We start from the raw sequence: 17181 nt of genomic DNA, 5'->3' as shown, positions 1-17181 counted from the left end.
TAGGAGTAAATCAACATGTACAAATAATGAATAAAACAAATATATGTTTCTCTTCCACCAAATGAAAAAGGAAAAAAACATAAACGATATATACTAAATAAAAAAATATTTGAAGAACCCACTCTACTTAAAATATGTGCAGCAAATAATTAACAGTGTGTTCGGCTGGTGCCCTCAACAGTGGTTTTTGGATGGTTCTGAATAATTCAATAGTGTTCTGTGAGAGAGAATAAGTTAAAACAAGCCACAAATAGACTAGCCAAACATGGTATAAATCAACTACCAATCTAGGAAGATTAGTTATTTTGCTCGATTGTCTTGCGTGCGAACCGCAGTCATGGCTCATGCCCTTGTTTCCTTATTAGCACTTGGCATGTTAGGAGGACGTGGCATCATTTGAGACTTTGAGGTCTTGCCATTTTTCACAATAAACATAGTGTCCATGCCCCACACCGTGTGACGATCAAAGTGACAGTGCATAAACCACACACCTAATAGTAAACAAGGAAAAACAGCACAACATAAGAAAAATTTTCATGTAACAACATATATGTACTATATAGTGTAGCACTGTAGTTCATTGTTGCCCGGATTTATATATAGCAAAATACTCACCAGGATTTGCCGCACGGAAGCGCATTGCTGCCCAGCCGCCTGCGGGCACAGAGACGGTGTTCTAGTACGGCGGGTCGACCATGTTGTACGTGATTGGGTCCTTGTTCTTGTCAAAGTTACCAAACCCTTGGCCCACCACGTAGAAGCTGAAGCCATGCAGGTGCATGGGGTGGCTCTCGACACCGAGGATGGCCGTGTCCTGGAACACCACCTCCACCACGGTGCCGTACTCCACCACCTTCACCTTGGCGCCCCGCTTTGTGAGCTGGAGCTCCTTGGACGGGTTGGGGCGGTGAAGTTGAAGAAGGGTGGCCTGTCGGGGAAGTCCGGCTCGTACACGCCGCTGATGGAGTCGTAGTAGGCGTCGAGGATGTCGACGGTCGGCGGCACAAAGCTGACGTTGTTCAGGCTCGCCGCGAGGGGCGCATGTCTTGTTAGGCCCGCATGGGAGCATGTTGACGGAGATCGTCACGAGCATGTGCTCGTCGACCTCCATTGGCACATTGATCGGGTGCTCCTTGGTGACCAGAGACCAGAGCTACGCCGTATACGTCGTTGCCGCGGCGGTGTTGTTGATGGCCGGCAGGTCAGGGGAGTCTGGTGGCCCCGCAGAGGGTGGTGCTGGCGTGTCCGCGTACTCTAGAATGGCCGTGGTGTTTTTAGCGTTGACTAGGGGTCCTTTGTTGGTGAAGAACGGCCTCGTGGCCATGTAGTAGCGGTTGTTGTCGCCTGAGCCTTTGGTGGTGTGGTTGGCCTCAAGGAGCACATTCATGGTCTATCCGGAGGAGATCATGATGTGGTCGATGGTGAACGGCTTGAGGTAATGGCCGTCGGTGCCAACCACCGTGAGGTGGTGCCCGGCGATAGCTGAAGAACATGTCGTTGGTGAGCCCCGCGTTGATTATCCGGAGCAGGTACGTCTTGCCATGCTCCACGAGCATCCTGAAGGTGTCATTCTTAGAGCACGGGGCGAAGTCGCCAGGCTGGCCGTTGATGGTGTTGGCGTCAGAGATGTTGACGTCACCACCGGTCCGCTGGGCCTCCATGAGAACTTGCTCCACGTCTGCGTTCCACCACTCGCCGAGGATGATGGGCACCTCCCTGTGTGGCCTAGGGTAGGGGTAGGCGGAGCCGCGCTTGGGGTGGATGACGATGACGCCATGCACGGTGGCGCGGTCGAAGTCGCTGTGCGCGTGCCACCACAGCGTGCCCTCCTCGTCGATGAAGTTGATGCGGTAGGTGAAATTAGCGCTGGGCTGGATGGGGCACTGCGTGATGTACTCCGGGCCGTCGGACCATGGGTTCCGCGGGGTGGTCCACGCCATGCCATGCCAGTGGAGGGTGATGTTCTTGTTGCCCTGGTTGTACACGTTGACGACGATGACATCACAACTAGAGACGGCCTCTTTGCCGAGGGCTTCTGGGTTTGCCGATGGCTAGATCTCGGGCACTCGGCAAAGGGGGTCTTTGCCGAGGGCCAGCCCCAGGAGCCCTCAGCAAATCTAGGCCCTCGGCAAAGAAATGGCCCTCGGCAAAATAAATATTTGTCGAGAGCCTAGCCCTCGGTAAATTGGCCCTCAACAAATATGGCCGGATGGGTCACGGCGGCCACTGGCGTCAGTCTTTGCCGAGTGCCCGCCGTCAGGCACTCGGCAAAGATTTTTTTTAAATATTCTTTGCCGAGGGCCATTGGCCAGGCCCTCGGCAAAGACCCCCTTTGCCGAGGGCCAGGCTAGGCCCTCGGCAAAGATTTTTTTATTTTTTTAATTATTCTTTACCGAGGGCCATTGGCCAGGCCCTCGGCAAAGATTTTTTTTTGGTTTTTTGAACCCAGTTTTTTTGTGGTGCTATAATACATTATTTAAAACTCGATTTTAAAATTTGGGCCAAATTTGACTTTTTTTTGATATATTTCCCTAATTTATTTCTTTTCGTTGATTTTTTTTCGAATATTTCAAATTTGAACTGCAGGTGGATGGAATAATGCAATTTAGTGATTCGAAAAATGTTATTCATGGTATTTGGTGTATGTTGAGTCCCTATCCACGAACTCGCATCAAATTTCAGGCATCTTCTTCACGTAACATGACGAGGAACTTGTCAGAAAAGTGTTTTTAAATTATATAAAATCCATACGAAGTCCGAAAATCACGAAACTTGTCGAGGTGTCATGTTATCGCATGTGTCGGCTGTGGTAAAAATTTGAGAAGGTTTCGAGCAAGTTGTGATGTCGGATGCCTAAAACCCAGACATCTCCGCATGTGGTCACATGTCGAGCAAATTTGGTGTCATGCGATCTCATGTGGAGATGTCTGGGTTTTAGGCATCCGACGTCACAACTTGCTTGAAACCTTCTCAATTTTTTACCACAGCCTACACATGCGATAACATGACACATCGACAAGTTTCGTGATTTTCGGACTTCGTATGGATTTTATATAATTTAAAAACACTTTTCCGACAAGTTCCTCGTCATGTTACATGAAGAAGATGCCCGAAATTTGATGCGAGTTCGTAGATAGAGACTCAACATACACCAAATACCATGAATAATATTTTTTGAATCACTAAATTGCATTATTACATCCACCTACAGTTCAAATTTGAAATATTCGAAAAAAATCAACGAAAAGAAATAAATTAAGGAAATATATAAAAAAAAGTCAAATTTGGCCTAAATTTTAAAATTGAGTTTTAAATAATGTATTATAGCACAAAAAAAATTGGGTTCAAAAAACCAAAAAAAAAAATCTTTGCCGAGGGCCTAGCCTGACCCTCGGCAAAGAGGATCTTTATCGAGGACCTGACCAATGACCCTCGACAAAGAATATTTAAAAAAATAATAAAAAAATCTTTATCGAGCCCCTTGGATCTGGGCCCTCGGCAAAGGGCCCAGCCCTAAATCGGGCAGCGGGCCAAAATCGCCGCCCACAGAACACCATTACGCCGCTGCTGCTTGCCGCCGCCGCCCCGCGCCCCGCCGCTTCAACCGCCTCTCCTGGTCGCGCCCGGGCGCCGTCGAGGGCGACTCCTTCGCGCTCGGACTCCTCGCCGGTGGCCTCAGCAATGGCTCCGTCGCCGTGTGGAACCCGCTGAGCATGATCAGGTCCGAATCCGCCTCCCTCGCCCCGCTTCGCACTTGAGATCTGCTCTCGTTCTGACTGAATTGCATCGCTGTTTCAGCTCCGAGGGGAAAGCGGAGGACGCCATGGTCGTGCGTCTGGAGAAGCACACCGGGCCTGTGAGTCGCGCGGGGCTGGCTAGTTAGTTTTACGCGCCTGGCGTTCTGACGGGGTTGGCATCGTGTGCTGATTGCGTTTGTGTTCGGTCTGCCAGGTTTGTGGACTGGAGTTCAGTGAGCTCACGCCGAATAGGCTCGCTTCTGGGGCTGAGCACGGGGAGCTTTGCATCTGGAATCTCAAGAACCCTGTTGAGCCAATTGTGTACCCACCACTCAAGGTACTTGCAGTTTTGTACAGAGCTTATTGTCATACAAGAGGATTAAGGATTTGCCCGATTGGTTAATGGTTATTCATGAGATGCATGGTTTCTGCTACTCACGGCTTGTAATGATTCAGTGGTGCTTTTTATTCCATGGTAAACATGATGCCATCTTGCGTGCTTACGGTGACCCTAGCATGATTTTTGTCATTCCAGACGGAGATGTTTTGAGTTATATGTAGTAGCATTCTCATTTTTAATTTTCATTCAGTATGAGCAGAACTGGCTACACTATTTGATGCAGGGATGAAACTGAGGGACTTTAGACTGATTGTGCAAGATTATAGTCGTCTTTTATGATCTGGATGTTTGCGCCTGTGCTACACTAGTCCGTTGAATGCAAACCAAGTTTTTCCCCTGTAGAGTCCTTTATGTTATCTTACCGCGTTTCCATGCTTGTTCTTTCATATGATCGATGTGGGTTGCTGTTAATGAAAAAATAAAGTTGAGGTTTAGGGCACGTGACATAGTTGTAAAGCAGGATGTGTTTGGATATTTCAGTTATGTCACTATGTTCTGGCTACATTCTTCTGTTCAACCTTTTATAGCATGTAATCATTTTTTAAAGTATAATAATTTTAACAGAGTGTTGGGTCCCATGCGCAAGCTGAAATCTCTTGTTTATCCTGGAATCCCAAGTTCCAACATATAGTTGCCTCAACTTCGAGTAATGGGATGACAGGTAAATTAAATTTTGGTTGATTCTGCAAAAGTTTAGCTATCAGTTACCATCACTTGGACTTCTGATCATTCTGTCTGACTAATTTTGTTTCCCTGCAGTTGTTTGGGATTTAAGGAATCAGAAACCACTGATTTGCTAATCCCAGGGCACAACCTGGAGGATCTCCTTTTTAAGAATTTCTTTGGCCGGAGGTTTCCCACCTGGCTAGGTACTGCTACCCATTTTCCTTCACTGACATATTTGAACCTCATAGATTGCAAATCATGTATGCATCTTCCACCAATCGGTCAGCTCCCCAACTTGAAATATCTGAGAATCCAGGAAGCCACTGCAGTCACCAAGATTGGACCCGAATTTGTTGGCTCTGTGGTGGGTAATCTCAGAACTCCAGAGGCAGTAGCTTTCCCCAAGCTTGAAACATTGGTCATCTGGGATATGCCCAACTGGGAGGAGTGGTCCTTTGTTGCTGAAGAAGAACAAGAAGAAACAACAGCAGGTACGGAAGGGGGAGAGGATGAGGCTGCTGCAAATCAAAAGGAGGAAGCGCCGCCTCCAAGGATGCAGCTGCTGCCACGACTGAAGGAGTTGGAGCTTGACCGCTGCCCCAAGCTGAGAGCTCTCCCACAGCAGGTTGGACAGCAGGCCACCAGCTTGAAGGAGCTCCGATTAAGCGATGTGAACAGCCTTAATGTGGTGGAGAACCTCGGTTTCCTCTCAGAGGTCCTTGTAATCGTAGATTGTGAAGGCCTAGAGAGGGTCTCAAATCTTCCCCAGGTGAGACAGCTGCGTGTACAGCTGTGTCCCAACTTGTGGTGTGTTGAGTACCAGGTGACTAATATATTGTGATTTGTGGTTCACAATTATGGTTGTGATATATTGTGAAAACATGGGTTCTGTGTGATATATATATGTGATGGTTGATATATATATATATGAATATATATGAAATGCTTGTGTCGATGGAATGCAAAAAACAAACAAAAATTTAAATTTCTGTCTCTTTGCCGAGGGCAATGACCAATGCCCTCGGCAAAGAAGGGTCCTTTACCGAGGGCTGTCCCATTACCCTCGGCAAAGATTCATTGGAAAAATTCTAGAACATTTCTTTGTCGAGGGTCATGGTTGGAGGCCCTCGGCAAAGACTTTTTTAAAAAAAATAAATTTTCTTTGCCGAGGGCCTGCGGGGAAGCCCTCGACAAAGATTTTTCAAAAAAAAAAAGAATAATTCTTTGCCGAGGGCTGTCCCATTGCCCTCGGCAAAGATTTTTTGGAAAAATTTTACAACATTTCTTTGCCGAGGGCTATGGTTGGAGGCCCTCGGCAAAGATTTTTCAAAAAAAAAAGAATAATTCTTTGCCGAGGGCCCCCGGAGACGGCCCTCGGCAAAGACTCCGTCCCAGGTGCCGGCGCCGTGACGGCTGCTTTTCTTTGCCGAGTGCCGGTCCAGTCCTCGGCAAAGACTTTGCCGAGTGCCCAATAAAGGGCCCTCGGCAAAGATCCTCTTCGCCGACTCAAAATTCCCTGAGAGCTCTTTGCCGAGAGCCGCCCTCGGCAAAGCCTTTGCCGAGGGTTAATGGGCCAGGCCCTCGGCAAAGAGGCTGTCTCCAGTAGTGCATCGCCCTTGCGCGCGTAGATGGTCGGCCCAGGGAACTGCCCGCTCACGGCCAGGATGGTCTGCTCGTGGCAGAGCCGGGTGACCTTCGTCTCCTTTGTCTGCAAAAGAGTTTAGCATACGCACGTACGCCGGCGTGTTACATTATCTTATTATAGTCGTTTGTATTCGGCTCGACTGGCCAGGAGGTGAGGCTTAAGGCCTCTGCCTGCCGACCGGAGTTCGAGCCCCGCTGTGGGCAGAATTTCCGGTACCCACCAAAAAAATCCCCTCGTCTGTCTCGACTTTCTCAAAGCACAGGCAACGGACCGGCCCACTCACAGGGTAACGGGCCCCTGTGTAAGGGCGGGACACGGTGTTCGGGGGTTTTCTCGGCCTGCGTGAGAAGGTCTTCTTCCTTAAGCACAAAGTTGCGGGGGCTGTCTGCCCACCGTAGGCCGAGTTTTTTTTACAGACGTCTTCTTAATAATCTAGCGTGCATGCAAATCCTGCTCCTTCCGTTCCAAATTATAAGTCGCTTTGACTTTTTTTTATTCATCCATTTTGTTATATGCATCTAGATTCATAGCAAAATGGATGTAACAAAAAAAGTCAAAGCAACTTACAACGAAGGGATCGAGTACATACTGTTCAAACAACTGCTACTGCCTGCATCTCTGAATCAAATCAAATTGGTAAATATAAGTTGAAATGAGATGTATGGATCAACTTACAACGAAGTCGTAGTGAGTATTCCTGGAGGCCTGGGCCGGGCTAGATGCAACTCCAAAGGCTAACAGTACCACGCCTAGCAGTAACCAGAGCCCTGCTAGCTGCAGCCGGCATCTTAGCTACACCACCCATCGTCGGACGTTGCCCAAGGGGCATGATGCAGCAGAGCTGCTAGCTCACCGGCCTATAGCTCTCTGATCTTGTGTGTGTATGTATGATGATGTGTGTGTGCTCTGTTAGTTTGAGCAAATTAAATTGGACCGTGTATTTAGCAGCGAGCGAGAATGCAATGCAATGCACCTGCGCAAAGGCTAGCTAGCTACTGCAATGCGTGCTCTCCGTGCGTTGCTGCGATGCCCATCTGCAGCGGATACCGCGAGTATTTATAGAGCGAGAGAGCTGCCAATGCAACGACGAGGATCTTAGCAACTCGTCCACGTTGTGGCGTTGTTATTTTCATGCGCCGTCGACCAATGCACATGCACGTACGGTGTGGGTGCAGAAGCCGCGTACCCTGAAATTAAACGCCCTCCTCCGATCCGTTAGCGTGAGTTGATTGGCGTACGTACACGTGCATGGCCTAGCTACCTACTGTCTCTCGCCGCGGTGGCGCGAGAGCGTGTGACGACTGACGACGAAGAAGACGACGACGACGTCCGAGCTAGTAGTAGGCTTGAATCTTTTCTTCACCGGGAACTGCCACGACGGCGATCGGCATTTGCAGTAGGTTGCTAGCTTAATTAAATTATATTAATTAAGCCAGCAAGCATGCACAAATCGCAGTGACCTGGAAGGCTGGAAGCTGATCGATGATGATAAGGCTAGAACGAGTCAAGGTCAAGGAACTCAACGCGCGCGCGCCATGCAAGTTTTCACTTTTCCACGAATGGTAGGCTGGCAGCATGCATGCATGCATGGAGCGAGGAGGCCACTTCATTCCAGCAGCTAGCTTCCAAGAGATGCTGGCGGCTTACAGCGAATGAATGCAGAAATCGTGCTCGTTTACCCTTTTTGGGTGCTGTAGCAGTAGTTAGGGTCAGAGCGCGTCCCTGATAATTGCGCCGCTGTGAGGCCTTCCAGCCACGTGGAACTCCCTCCGTCCAAAAAAATATATATATATATATATAATTATGGGATTTATAATGGTCAAAGTAGCTTAAGTTTGACTAAGTTTATAGCAAATAGTATTAATATTTATGTCTTTAAATAAATTTATTATAAAAATATATTTTATAAATAATCTAATAATATTAATTTTGTATCAGGAATGTTAGAATTTTTTTATATAATTTTAGTTAAAGTTGAAATTAATTGCCTTTTCGAGAAACGAGAATTGTATTCTTTTACGGACGGAGGGAATAGCTAGTTTAGATTATTTGGCACACCTAATAATATGTATATATTGAAGGTCGAGGTGATCATTTTGACTACCAATATGTATATATCATCAATTTGGCACACCTTGCATTTTCAATCGGCCCGTCAACTTCGAACCAGCCGTGGTACCTAGTACTCCGTGTATAGGCCCGGTTCGGCTTACTCCATATTCGGCTTGTTTGGCTTCTTTTTTCAGCCAGAACAGTGTTTTTCTCTCACAATAATTCAACCAGAACAGTATTTTTCAGCCAAGTTTCAGACCAGCGAACGGGGCCATAATAGAGAGAATTCCTTTGACACTGGGAAAATGAGTCGTTCCTTTCTTGGCTCTGAAATTTTCTTCGTTCCCTATTTGACACTCACTTCAACTTTCATCCCTAATTTGACATTACCGTCAAATCCATTAGCTAATGGTGTTAACTGACTGTTAAAAAGACGTTTTTGCCTCTAGAAAAAAAGCGACGAAGCAAATTTGAGAGGAAAAAAAACCTGCGCCCTAACGGATTTGACGGTAGTGTCAAATTAGGGATGAAAGTTGAAGTGAGTGTCAAATAGGGAACGAAAAAAATTTCAGCATAAAAAAGGAACGATTTATTTTTCCGGTGTCAAATAAAAAATTCTCTCTGTATAATAAAGCACGCACGCGCGCGCGCATCAACACGTGTGGTAGAAATAGGACTACAAGAATGCATGGGGGATTAAACTTTTGCATGTGGGAACTAGATAGAATAGAAACAAAACACAAAGGCGCATCATCGTGTATTTAAGCTGATCCGGCCTGTTTCTTCGGTGAGTACTGTACGTCTGATGAGACACTAACACCAACAGCAAGAATGTCCTCTTGCCGGTCCAGATCTGATCGAGCGGCCAGCGTTCGTCCCATTCATCCGAATTGATGTTTCACAAACAGCTATTTGAACTGCGCTGACACAAGACAAAAGCAGACCAATTTCCAGATACCGGCGTTGACGTTTTTTTAGGAGAGAGAGAAGTAATAGTAATATATATATATATATATATATATATATATATATATATATATATATATATATATATATTACTATTACTATTACTATTACTAACCCAACCCCCCTCCCACCCACCCACCGCGTTCTCTAAATTTGTGATGATCTTAAGTCAAATATTTTAAACTTTGTCGACTACAAATCATTCTTTTTAGGTTGAGCTCAAAATATAGTTTCATAAAAGTTGTTTTTTAAGATTCTTTGGATGTCCACGATGACTTCCTTTAGGGACCAGAGAAGATTATGTACGCTGTTTTTTTTTACTTTAACTAAGGAAATTCGTGTGCGCACAGACTTTTCAACTGGTGCATACAGGGCATGGAATGGCTGGCACGTGGCACGGATTACCAAAGATGGACGAACCAATAGGCAGTAGCCGAACAAAGTGGTCATTCGACCTTTTCCATTTTCAAACCTTTGGCTACCAACTAGCGGCCTGTTCGCTGATTGGTTTCTGGGCTGGTTTGGGCTGGCTGGTGCTGGTTTGTTGTGAGAGAAAAACACTATTGGCTGGCTGGTTTGGGCTGGCTGAAACCAACAAGCGAACAGGCTGTAGGTAGATTCACAGTCGGTTTGTCCACCACTGATCGGCAGTGAAACCTATCTATTCTTGTCAATTTATGGCTACAACCGGTAGTGATTTGCTGTTTTACACAAAAAATATATTTTTTTCCGTATGAAATTAGATCAAGACAAACTTTATTCCAAAATTATAAAGTTTAAAAAGATCTAAAACTTTTTAGTTCACAACTTTTAAATTTGATATGGTTTATTTGTCCAAATATTAAATATAAGTTATCGGATCATATTTGAGATGGTTGGCAATGTTTGATGGAGACACTATCAACATAAAGTTATAGTACACGATGAGATCTATAACTTTGCAGTTAAAACTTTCTTTTTTTCAATATATAATTAATCCGACAGTGATAGGCAAGCCCATTGAAAGGTCCTCATGGCTAGAGGGGGTGAATTGCCTATTAAAAATTTCTACAACAACACTTAGCAAAGATGTTAGATAATTAAATAACGAAGCGAGTGTTGCGCTAGCCTACTAAAAATACAAGCCACGTACCATAATTCTAGTGACTACAATCTCTAAGCACTCAAAGACTAAGTCACTACACTTAGTTAGTGTGTTTTCAAAGGTTAACTAAAGAGTAACACTAACCACTAGACCCGACACAAGCTTGCTCTTAAAACTAATTACACTAAAGAGCGAAGCAACACTAGAAATATAAATGCAAGGTAGGGGATGTGATGATTATACCACCGTGTCGAGGATAGAGCCAATCACAATATGATGGAGCCAATCAATCACAATCAATCAATGAATACCAAGAAAACCTCAGACAAGGTGACACAAGATTTTTTACCGAGGCTCACTTGCTTGCCAGCAAACTAGTCCTCGTTGTGGCAATTTACTCGGAGGTTCACGCACTAATTGGCATCACATGCCAAACCAGCAACTGAGTGTCGCACAACCAACACAAGATGAGGATCACATAAGCCATGAGCAATCCACTAGAGTTATCTTTGGCGCTCCACCGGGGAAGGCACAAAACCCCTCACAATCACAATGATCGGTGCCGAAGACAATCACCTTCCTCCACTCGACGATCCACCAATCACCAGTCCGTCTTGGTGTCGGCAAACACCACGAGTAACAAGAACTCCACCAGCCCAAATCGTCCAACTAGTGCCACAAGATGCTAGAACACTAAGCAATGCACTAGTGGCTCTCCAATTTCACTCAAGATGACAAAATCAAGTGTGCAAGTGAGTGGAGTGGTGTGCTTAGCTCTCAAAGTGTGTATGTAGCTGTTAGAAGTGCCAAGAGAGTGGCCAAGGTCGGCCACACTTTCTATTTATAACTCTGCAAGCAAATGGAGCTGTTACCCTTTGAAGCATCTTTCTGCGAGGGCACCAGACGGCGGTGCCCCCCAATGGTCGAATCCAACGGCTAGTTGACTGGTCAGGCGGGCACCGAACAGGCGGCGACGACACCATATAGGGGGTGGTGGTGCCACCCCGAGCCAGCCCCTAGTTTTCCATCTTCTCTAGAAAATTAGGGCGGTGGACCGCCCAGGGGTGACGGTGCCAGCGGCGGTGCCTATCTCTAGTTCACCCGCTCTCTGTTGAAAAATGGCGGTGCCACCGGACACGGTGGCGGTGCACCGTCGCGCCTGTGGCGGTGCACACCGCCACTTCCGGTGCCAGCCCCAGCACCAGCTCTCCTCAGCCTCCTCTGCCGGTCACCACCACAGCGGTGGCGGTGCACCAAACAGGGGGTGGCGATGCCCAGTGGTAGCACCCCATGTCCGGCAACGCTTCCTTTTTTACCTTTTTCACCACCTTTACAAATGTGCTAACAGTCCTAGTGTTTCACCATCATGTGCAGGTGTGTTAGCATTTTCTCAATCATTTTTCAAAGGTTAATCACTTTCTCACCGAATGTGCACTAGGCCTTAAATGCAATGCAAGTATTTCAACACCTAGTGGCACTAGATGATCGAGTTGTCTGATAAGAGCTCTCCTCTTAATAGTACAACTATTTATCCTAAATGTGATCACACTCTCCATAGTGTCTTGATCACCAAAACAAAAAGGCCCTATTGATGTCACCTTTGCCTTGAGCCCTTTTTATTTTTCTCTTTCTTCTTTTTCTAGTCCTAGAGCTTGATCACCATCATCACATGTCCATCAATATCACCATGGACTTCATCTTGCTCCGCCACTTGGATTGTACTATCCTATCTAGTCACACACTTAGATGAAAGGATTAGTCCAAATAGGTTTCATCAATTAACCAAAACCAAACTAGGGCTTTCAATCTCCCCCGTTTTGGTAATTGATGACAACCTTCACAAAGATATGAAATAAATTCCAATTTGAATCTATATTGCTTGCCCAAGGATTTTTACCATGTGTAAAGGATTTTGGACAAGTTTCATGAACCCCCGATGGTAGTATTTGCTCCCCCAACATATGTGCTAAGAGTTTTGATAGAAGCTTGCACATATGCATGGATTTGAGTTGTGGAAGAGTAATGTCTACCAAATGATTCTAAGGTATAAGAGATGGACCTTTGAAGCGTGATACCAATCGGAGTGCACCAAATGTACCATCCTTAGCACCATTAGTAACTAGACATATACAAAAACTAGAATACCCACTGAGATCAACTTTAAAAGTAAGGGTCTAGTTTTCACAATATAAGCACAAGTATAGTTACTCAACCTGTGCATGCTAGTTTTTTATTTCATCAATCAAACCTACAACTAGCATACACCACACAAGCATGGAATTTTAATTTAAAACTTGTGGCATGCAAGCAAACATATGAAATGCACATTCAAATGCATCAGTCAAGTTTATGAGCTTGCTCCCCCTACTTGTGTGCTCAAATTTGAGTTGATCCCCTTACTTTCTCATATTACTCCCCCTATGTCAAGGTTCTCTCCCCCTTAGTGCTTACTTATCCCCCTATCACTTATATCTTTGTCTCTCTCCTCCTTCGTCATCAATAACCACAAAGATTCAATTTTAGATAGGTTAAGATTATCAAAGTCAATCAATGGGGTGAGGATCATTTTCTCAAATTTGGTTCAAACTAGAATACTTGCCAAAGATATTTAACTCGGTTTGATCCAAGGACAAGCTTCTTCACACCTCATTTCAAGGGTTATCTTGTACCATGTTGAGTTAAACACTTATAGCTCATTTTCTAGATCAAACACTAGATTTACAAGCCCACAAACATGTTATATGCTACCACTAGATCATTTCAAACATAGAAGCAATAGTGGTACCATACAAGCATCAAATTCAATTGATTTTCATGAATGCTCCTATAAGACATGAGGAGTGACTAGATGCACTAAACAAGTCCTTAGCAAGGATGTATGCATGCCAATCAACTTTTACCTTAGATTGCTCGAAGGAGAGGCATGTCATATGAGTGGGGGGTGCATCAACACATATTTGAGAAATACAATATGTTTAACTCATTCCTTAGCTTGTAAAACCTCTTCTCATCCATTGGCTTGGTGAATATATTAGTAAGTTAATCTTCGGTGCTCACACTCTCAATGCAAATGTCCCCTTTTTGTTGATGATCTCTAATGAAATGGTGGCGGACATCAATGTGCTTTATTCTTGCATGTTGAACCGGATTGGTGGTGAGCTTGATTGCACTCTCATTGTCACATAGCAATGGCACTTTCTTGAACTTGATTCTAAAGTCATTCGATGTGGCCTTCATCCAAAGAATTTGTGCAAAACAACTACCAGCGGATATGTATTCGGCTTCGGCGGTTGATAATGCAACACTATTTTGCTTCTTTGACGACCATGAAACAAGTGATCTTCCCAACAATTGACACGTGCCCGAGGTGCTCTTCCTTTCAACCTTGCATCCCGTATAATCCAAGTTAGAGTAACCAACTAGCTCAAACTTTGCTCCTTTGAGATACACAAACCAATATTTTATGTATGCTTCAAGTACATCAATATTCTCTTAATAGCCTTTAAATAACTTTCTCTTGGTGAGGATTCAAATCTTGCACAAATGCACACACTAAACATGACATCCGGCCTTGATGCAGTCATATAGAGTAGGCTTCCAATCATAGACCGATACAACTTTTGATCCACCATGTTGCCACTTGTATCATTATCCAAATTGCCATTTGTTCCTATTGGTGTACTTATGGCCTTTGCTTCATTCATGCCAAACTTCTTGAGCATGTCTTTGATGTACTTGTCTTGACTCACAAATGTACCATTCTTTAATTGTTTGATTTGAAGACCAATGAAGTAACTCAACTCTCTAATCATGGACATCTCAAACTCATTATCCATCATCTTCCCAAACTCTTCACAAAAGTCTTGATTGGTTGATCCAAATATGATGTCATCAACATAAATTTGCAACACAAACAAGTCCTTGCCAATCTTCTTGGTGAAAAGAGTGGTGTCAACTTTGCCCATCATGAACCCTTTTGAGAGTGGAAAGTTCCTCAACCTCTCATACCATGCTCTAGGTGCTTGCTTTAAGCCATACAATGCCTTCTTCAACTTGTACACATGGTTGGACTTCTTGTCATCTTAAAAACCAGGAGGTTGCTCAACATAAAATTCTTCATTGATGTAGCATTGAGAAATGCACTCTTGACATCCATTTGATAGAGCTTGATGTTATGGGCACAAGCATAGGCTAGCAAGATTCTAATTGCTTCCAATCTAGCAACCAGGGCATATGTTTCTCCAAAGTCAAGATCTTCAACTTGTGTATAGCCTTGTGCTACCAATCTTGCTTTGTTCCTCACTTCTATCCCATCTTGATCTTGCTTGTTTCTATAGACCCATTTGGTTCCAATCACATTGTGACTATTAGGCCTCTCAACTAGTTCCCATACTTGATTTCTAGTGAAGTTGTTTAATTCTTCATGCATAGAATTCACCCAATCGACATCCTTCAATGCTTCATCTATGTTCTTTGGTTCAATGGATGACACAAATGAGAAGTGTTCACTAAATGATGCTAATCTTGATCTAGTTTGCACACCTCTAGAAATATCTCCAATTATAGTGTCTAATGGATGATCTCTTGCAATATGAGTTGGTTGGAGTATTGGAACTTGATTGCTTGCACTTGCTTGCTCATTGGATTGAGATGATGTACTAGCCACTTGTTGATCTTGTTCATTGTCATGAGAGCCACTTATACTTTCTTGGTTAGTATCAATTTGCACATCTGAGTTAGGGAGCACTTGCACTTGATCATCATTCACTTGCCTATGCCTTAATTTACCAACATCAATGTTCTTCATGGCATTTAAAAGTTGAATGCCTCTAACATCTTTCAAGTTCTCATTCTCACCTTGGGAACCCTTGGTTTCATCAAAATCAACATCATGAACTTCCTCAAGAGTACCATTTGCTAAATTCCAAACTCTATATGCTTTGCTAGTAGTTGAGTACCCAAGCAAGAATCCTTCATCACATTTCTTGTCAAACTTGCTCAATCTAGTGTCTTTCTTCAAGATATAGCATTTGCAACCAAAGACTCGAAAATATACAATGTTGGGCTTTCTACCATTCAAGAGCTCATATGGTGTCTTCTCTTTCAATGTGTGACAATATAAGCGGTTGCTACAATAGCAAGCTGTGTTCATAGCTTTGGCCCAAAAGGATTGACTCACATTTTACTCACTAATCATAGACCTTGACATATCAATGAGTGTTCTATTCTTCCTCTCAATAATGCCATTTGATTGTGGAGTGTACTTGGCCAAGAATTGATGTCTAATTCCAAAATCATCACACAATTCATCAATTCTAGTGTTCTTGAACTCACTACCATTGTCACTTCTAACTCTCTTGATGGTTGTTTCAAACTCATTGTGAATGCCCTTGACAAATGATTTGAATGTTGCAAACACATCACTCTTGTCCACTAGAAAAAATATCCAAGTGTATCTAGTATAGTCATCCACTATCACAAAGCCATATTTATTTCCACTGATGCTAGTGTATTGTGTTGACCTAAACAAGTTCATGTGCAACAACTCAAATGCTTTGCTAGTGCCCATTATGCTCTTTTTAGGATGGGTGTTTCTAACTTGTTTGTCGGCTTGACAAGAGCTACAAAGCTTATCCTTCTCAAACACAACATCTTTCAAGCCTCTAACCAAGTCATGCCTAACCAATCTATTCAATTGTTTTATTCCAACATGACCAAGCCTTCTATGCCATAACCAACCCATACTAGACTTAGTGAATAAGCATGTTGATAATTGAGCTTCACTAGCATTGAAATCAACCAAGTATAGATTCTCATATCTAAAGCCTTTGAAGATCAAGTGAGAGCCATCTACACTTATGATCTCTACATCATCTACCCCAAATATGTATTTGAATCCAAGATCACACAATTGAGCCACAGATAGCAAATTGAAGTTCAAGCTCTCAACTAGCAACATATTGGAAATGCTCATGTCATTGGATATTGCAATCTTACCAAGCCCTTTGACCTTGCCTTTGCCGTTGTCACCAAATGTGATACTATTATAACCATCATTGCCATTGGTATTGATTGAGTTGAACATTCTTGCGTCACCGGTCATGTGTTGAGTGCACCCACTATCAAGAACCCAATGCCTTCCTCTGGCTTTATAATTGACCTACAAAAGAAGATCCATTCTTTTTAGGTACCCAAACTTGCTTAGGTCCTTGAAGGTTAGTGACCAAGCTTTTTGGCACCCAAATGACTTTCTTCCTTGAGCCCATCCATAGTGCACCAATAAACTTAGCCTTCACACTATTTGTACCCTTGGTAAGCACATAGAAAGAATTAAGCTTAATTGAGGATATATTGGCTTGTGACTTCTTGTTCATGCATTTTTGCTCTACATGACCAACTTGCTTGCAACTAGTGCAAAACCGACCATTGTTCTTCACAAAACTATTCTTGTTAAGCCTCAAATCATGGTGACCACAGCTCCGATACCACTTGAAAGGTCCTAATGGCTAGAGTGGGGGTGAATAGCCTATTAAAATTTTCAACAACAACACTTAGCAAAGATGTTAGACAATTAAATGGCGAAGCGAGTGTTGCGCTAGCCTACTAAAAATGCAAGCCACCTACCACAATT

The 17181-nt window shown here is 44.0% G+C and overlaps 1 protein-coding gene and 1 pseudogene across 1 annotated transcript; one reads left to right on the top strand and one right to left on the bottom strand.

Moving 5' to 3' along the window:
• Positions 1-342: 342 nt before the first annotated feature.
• The window catches only part of LOC136469708 (putative laccase-9), a 28688-nt pseudogene continuing 11849 nt past the window's right edge, over positions 343-17181 (bottom strand).
• LOC136475424 (protein transport protein SEC31 homolog B-like) lies at positions 2210-5705 on the top strand. The gene is made up of 6 exons (XM_066472912.1): positions 2210-2231; positions 3505-3721; positions 3799-3856; positions 3952-4074; positions 4702-4798; positions 4897-5705. Exons 1-6 carry the CDS (start codon positions 2210-2212, stop codon positions 4935-4937), a joined length of 558 nt encoding a protein of 185 aa, XP_066329009.1. The 3' UTR covers positions 4938-5705.

The sequence above is a fragment of the Miscanthus floridulus genome, chromosome 8 (genome assembly GCF_019320115.1).
Source record: "Miscanthus floridulus cultivar M001 chromosome 8, ASM1932011v1, whole genome shotgun sequence".
Taxonomy (NCBI): Eukaryota; Viridiplantae; Streptophyta; class Magnoliopsida; order Poales; family Poaceae; genus Miscanthus; species Miscanthus floridulus.
Note: the sequence above shows the minus strand (reverse complement) of the source record. Positions and strands in the feature narration are given on the sequence as shown.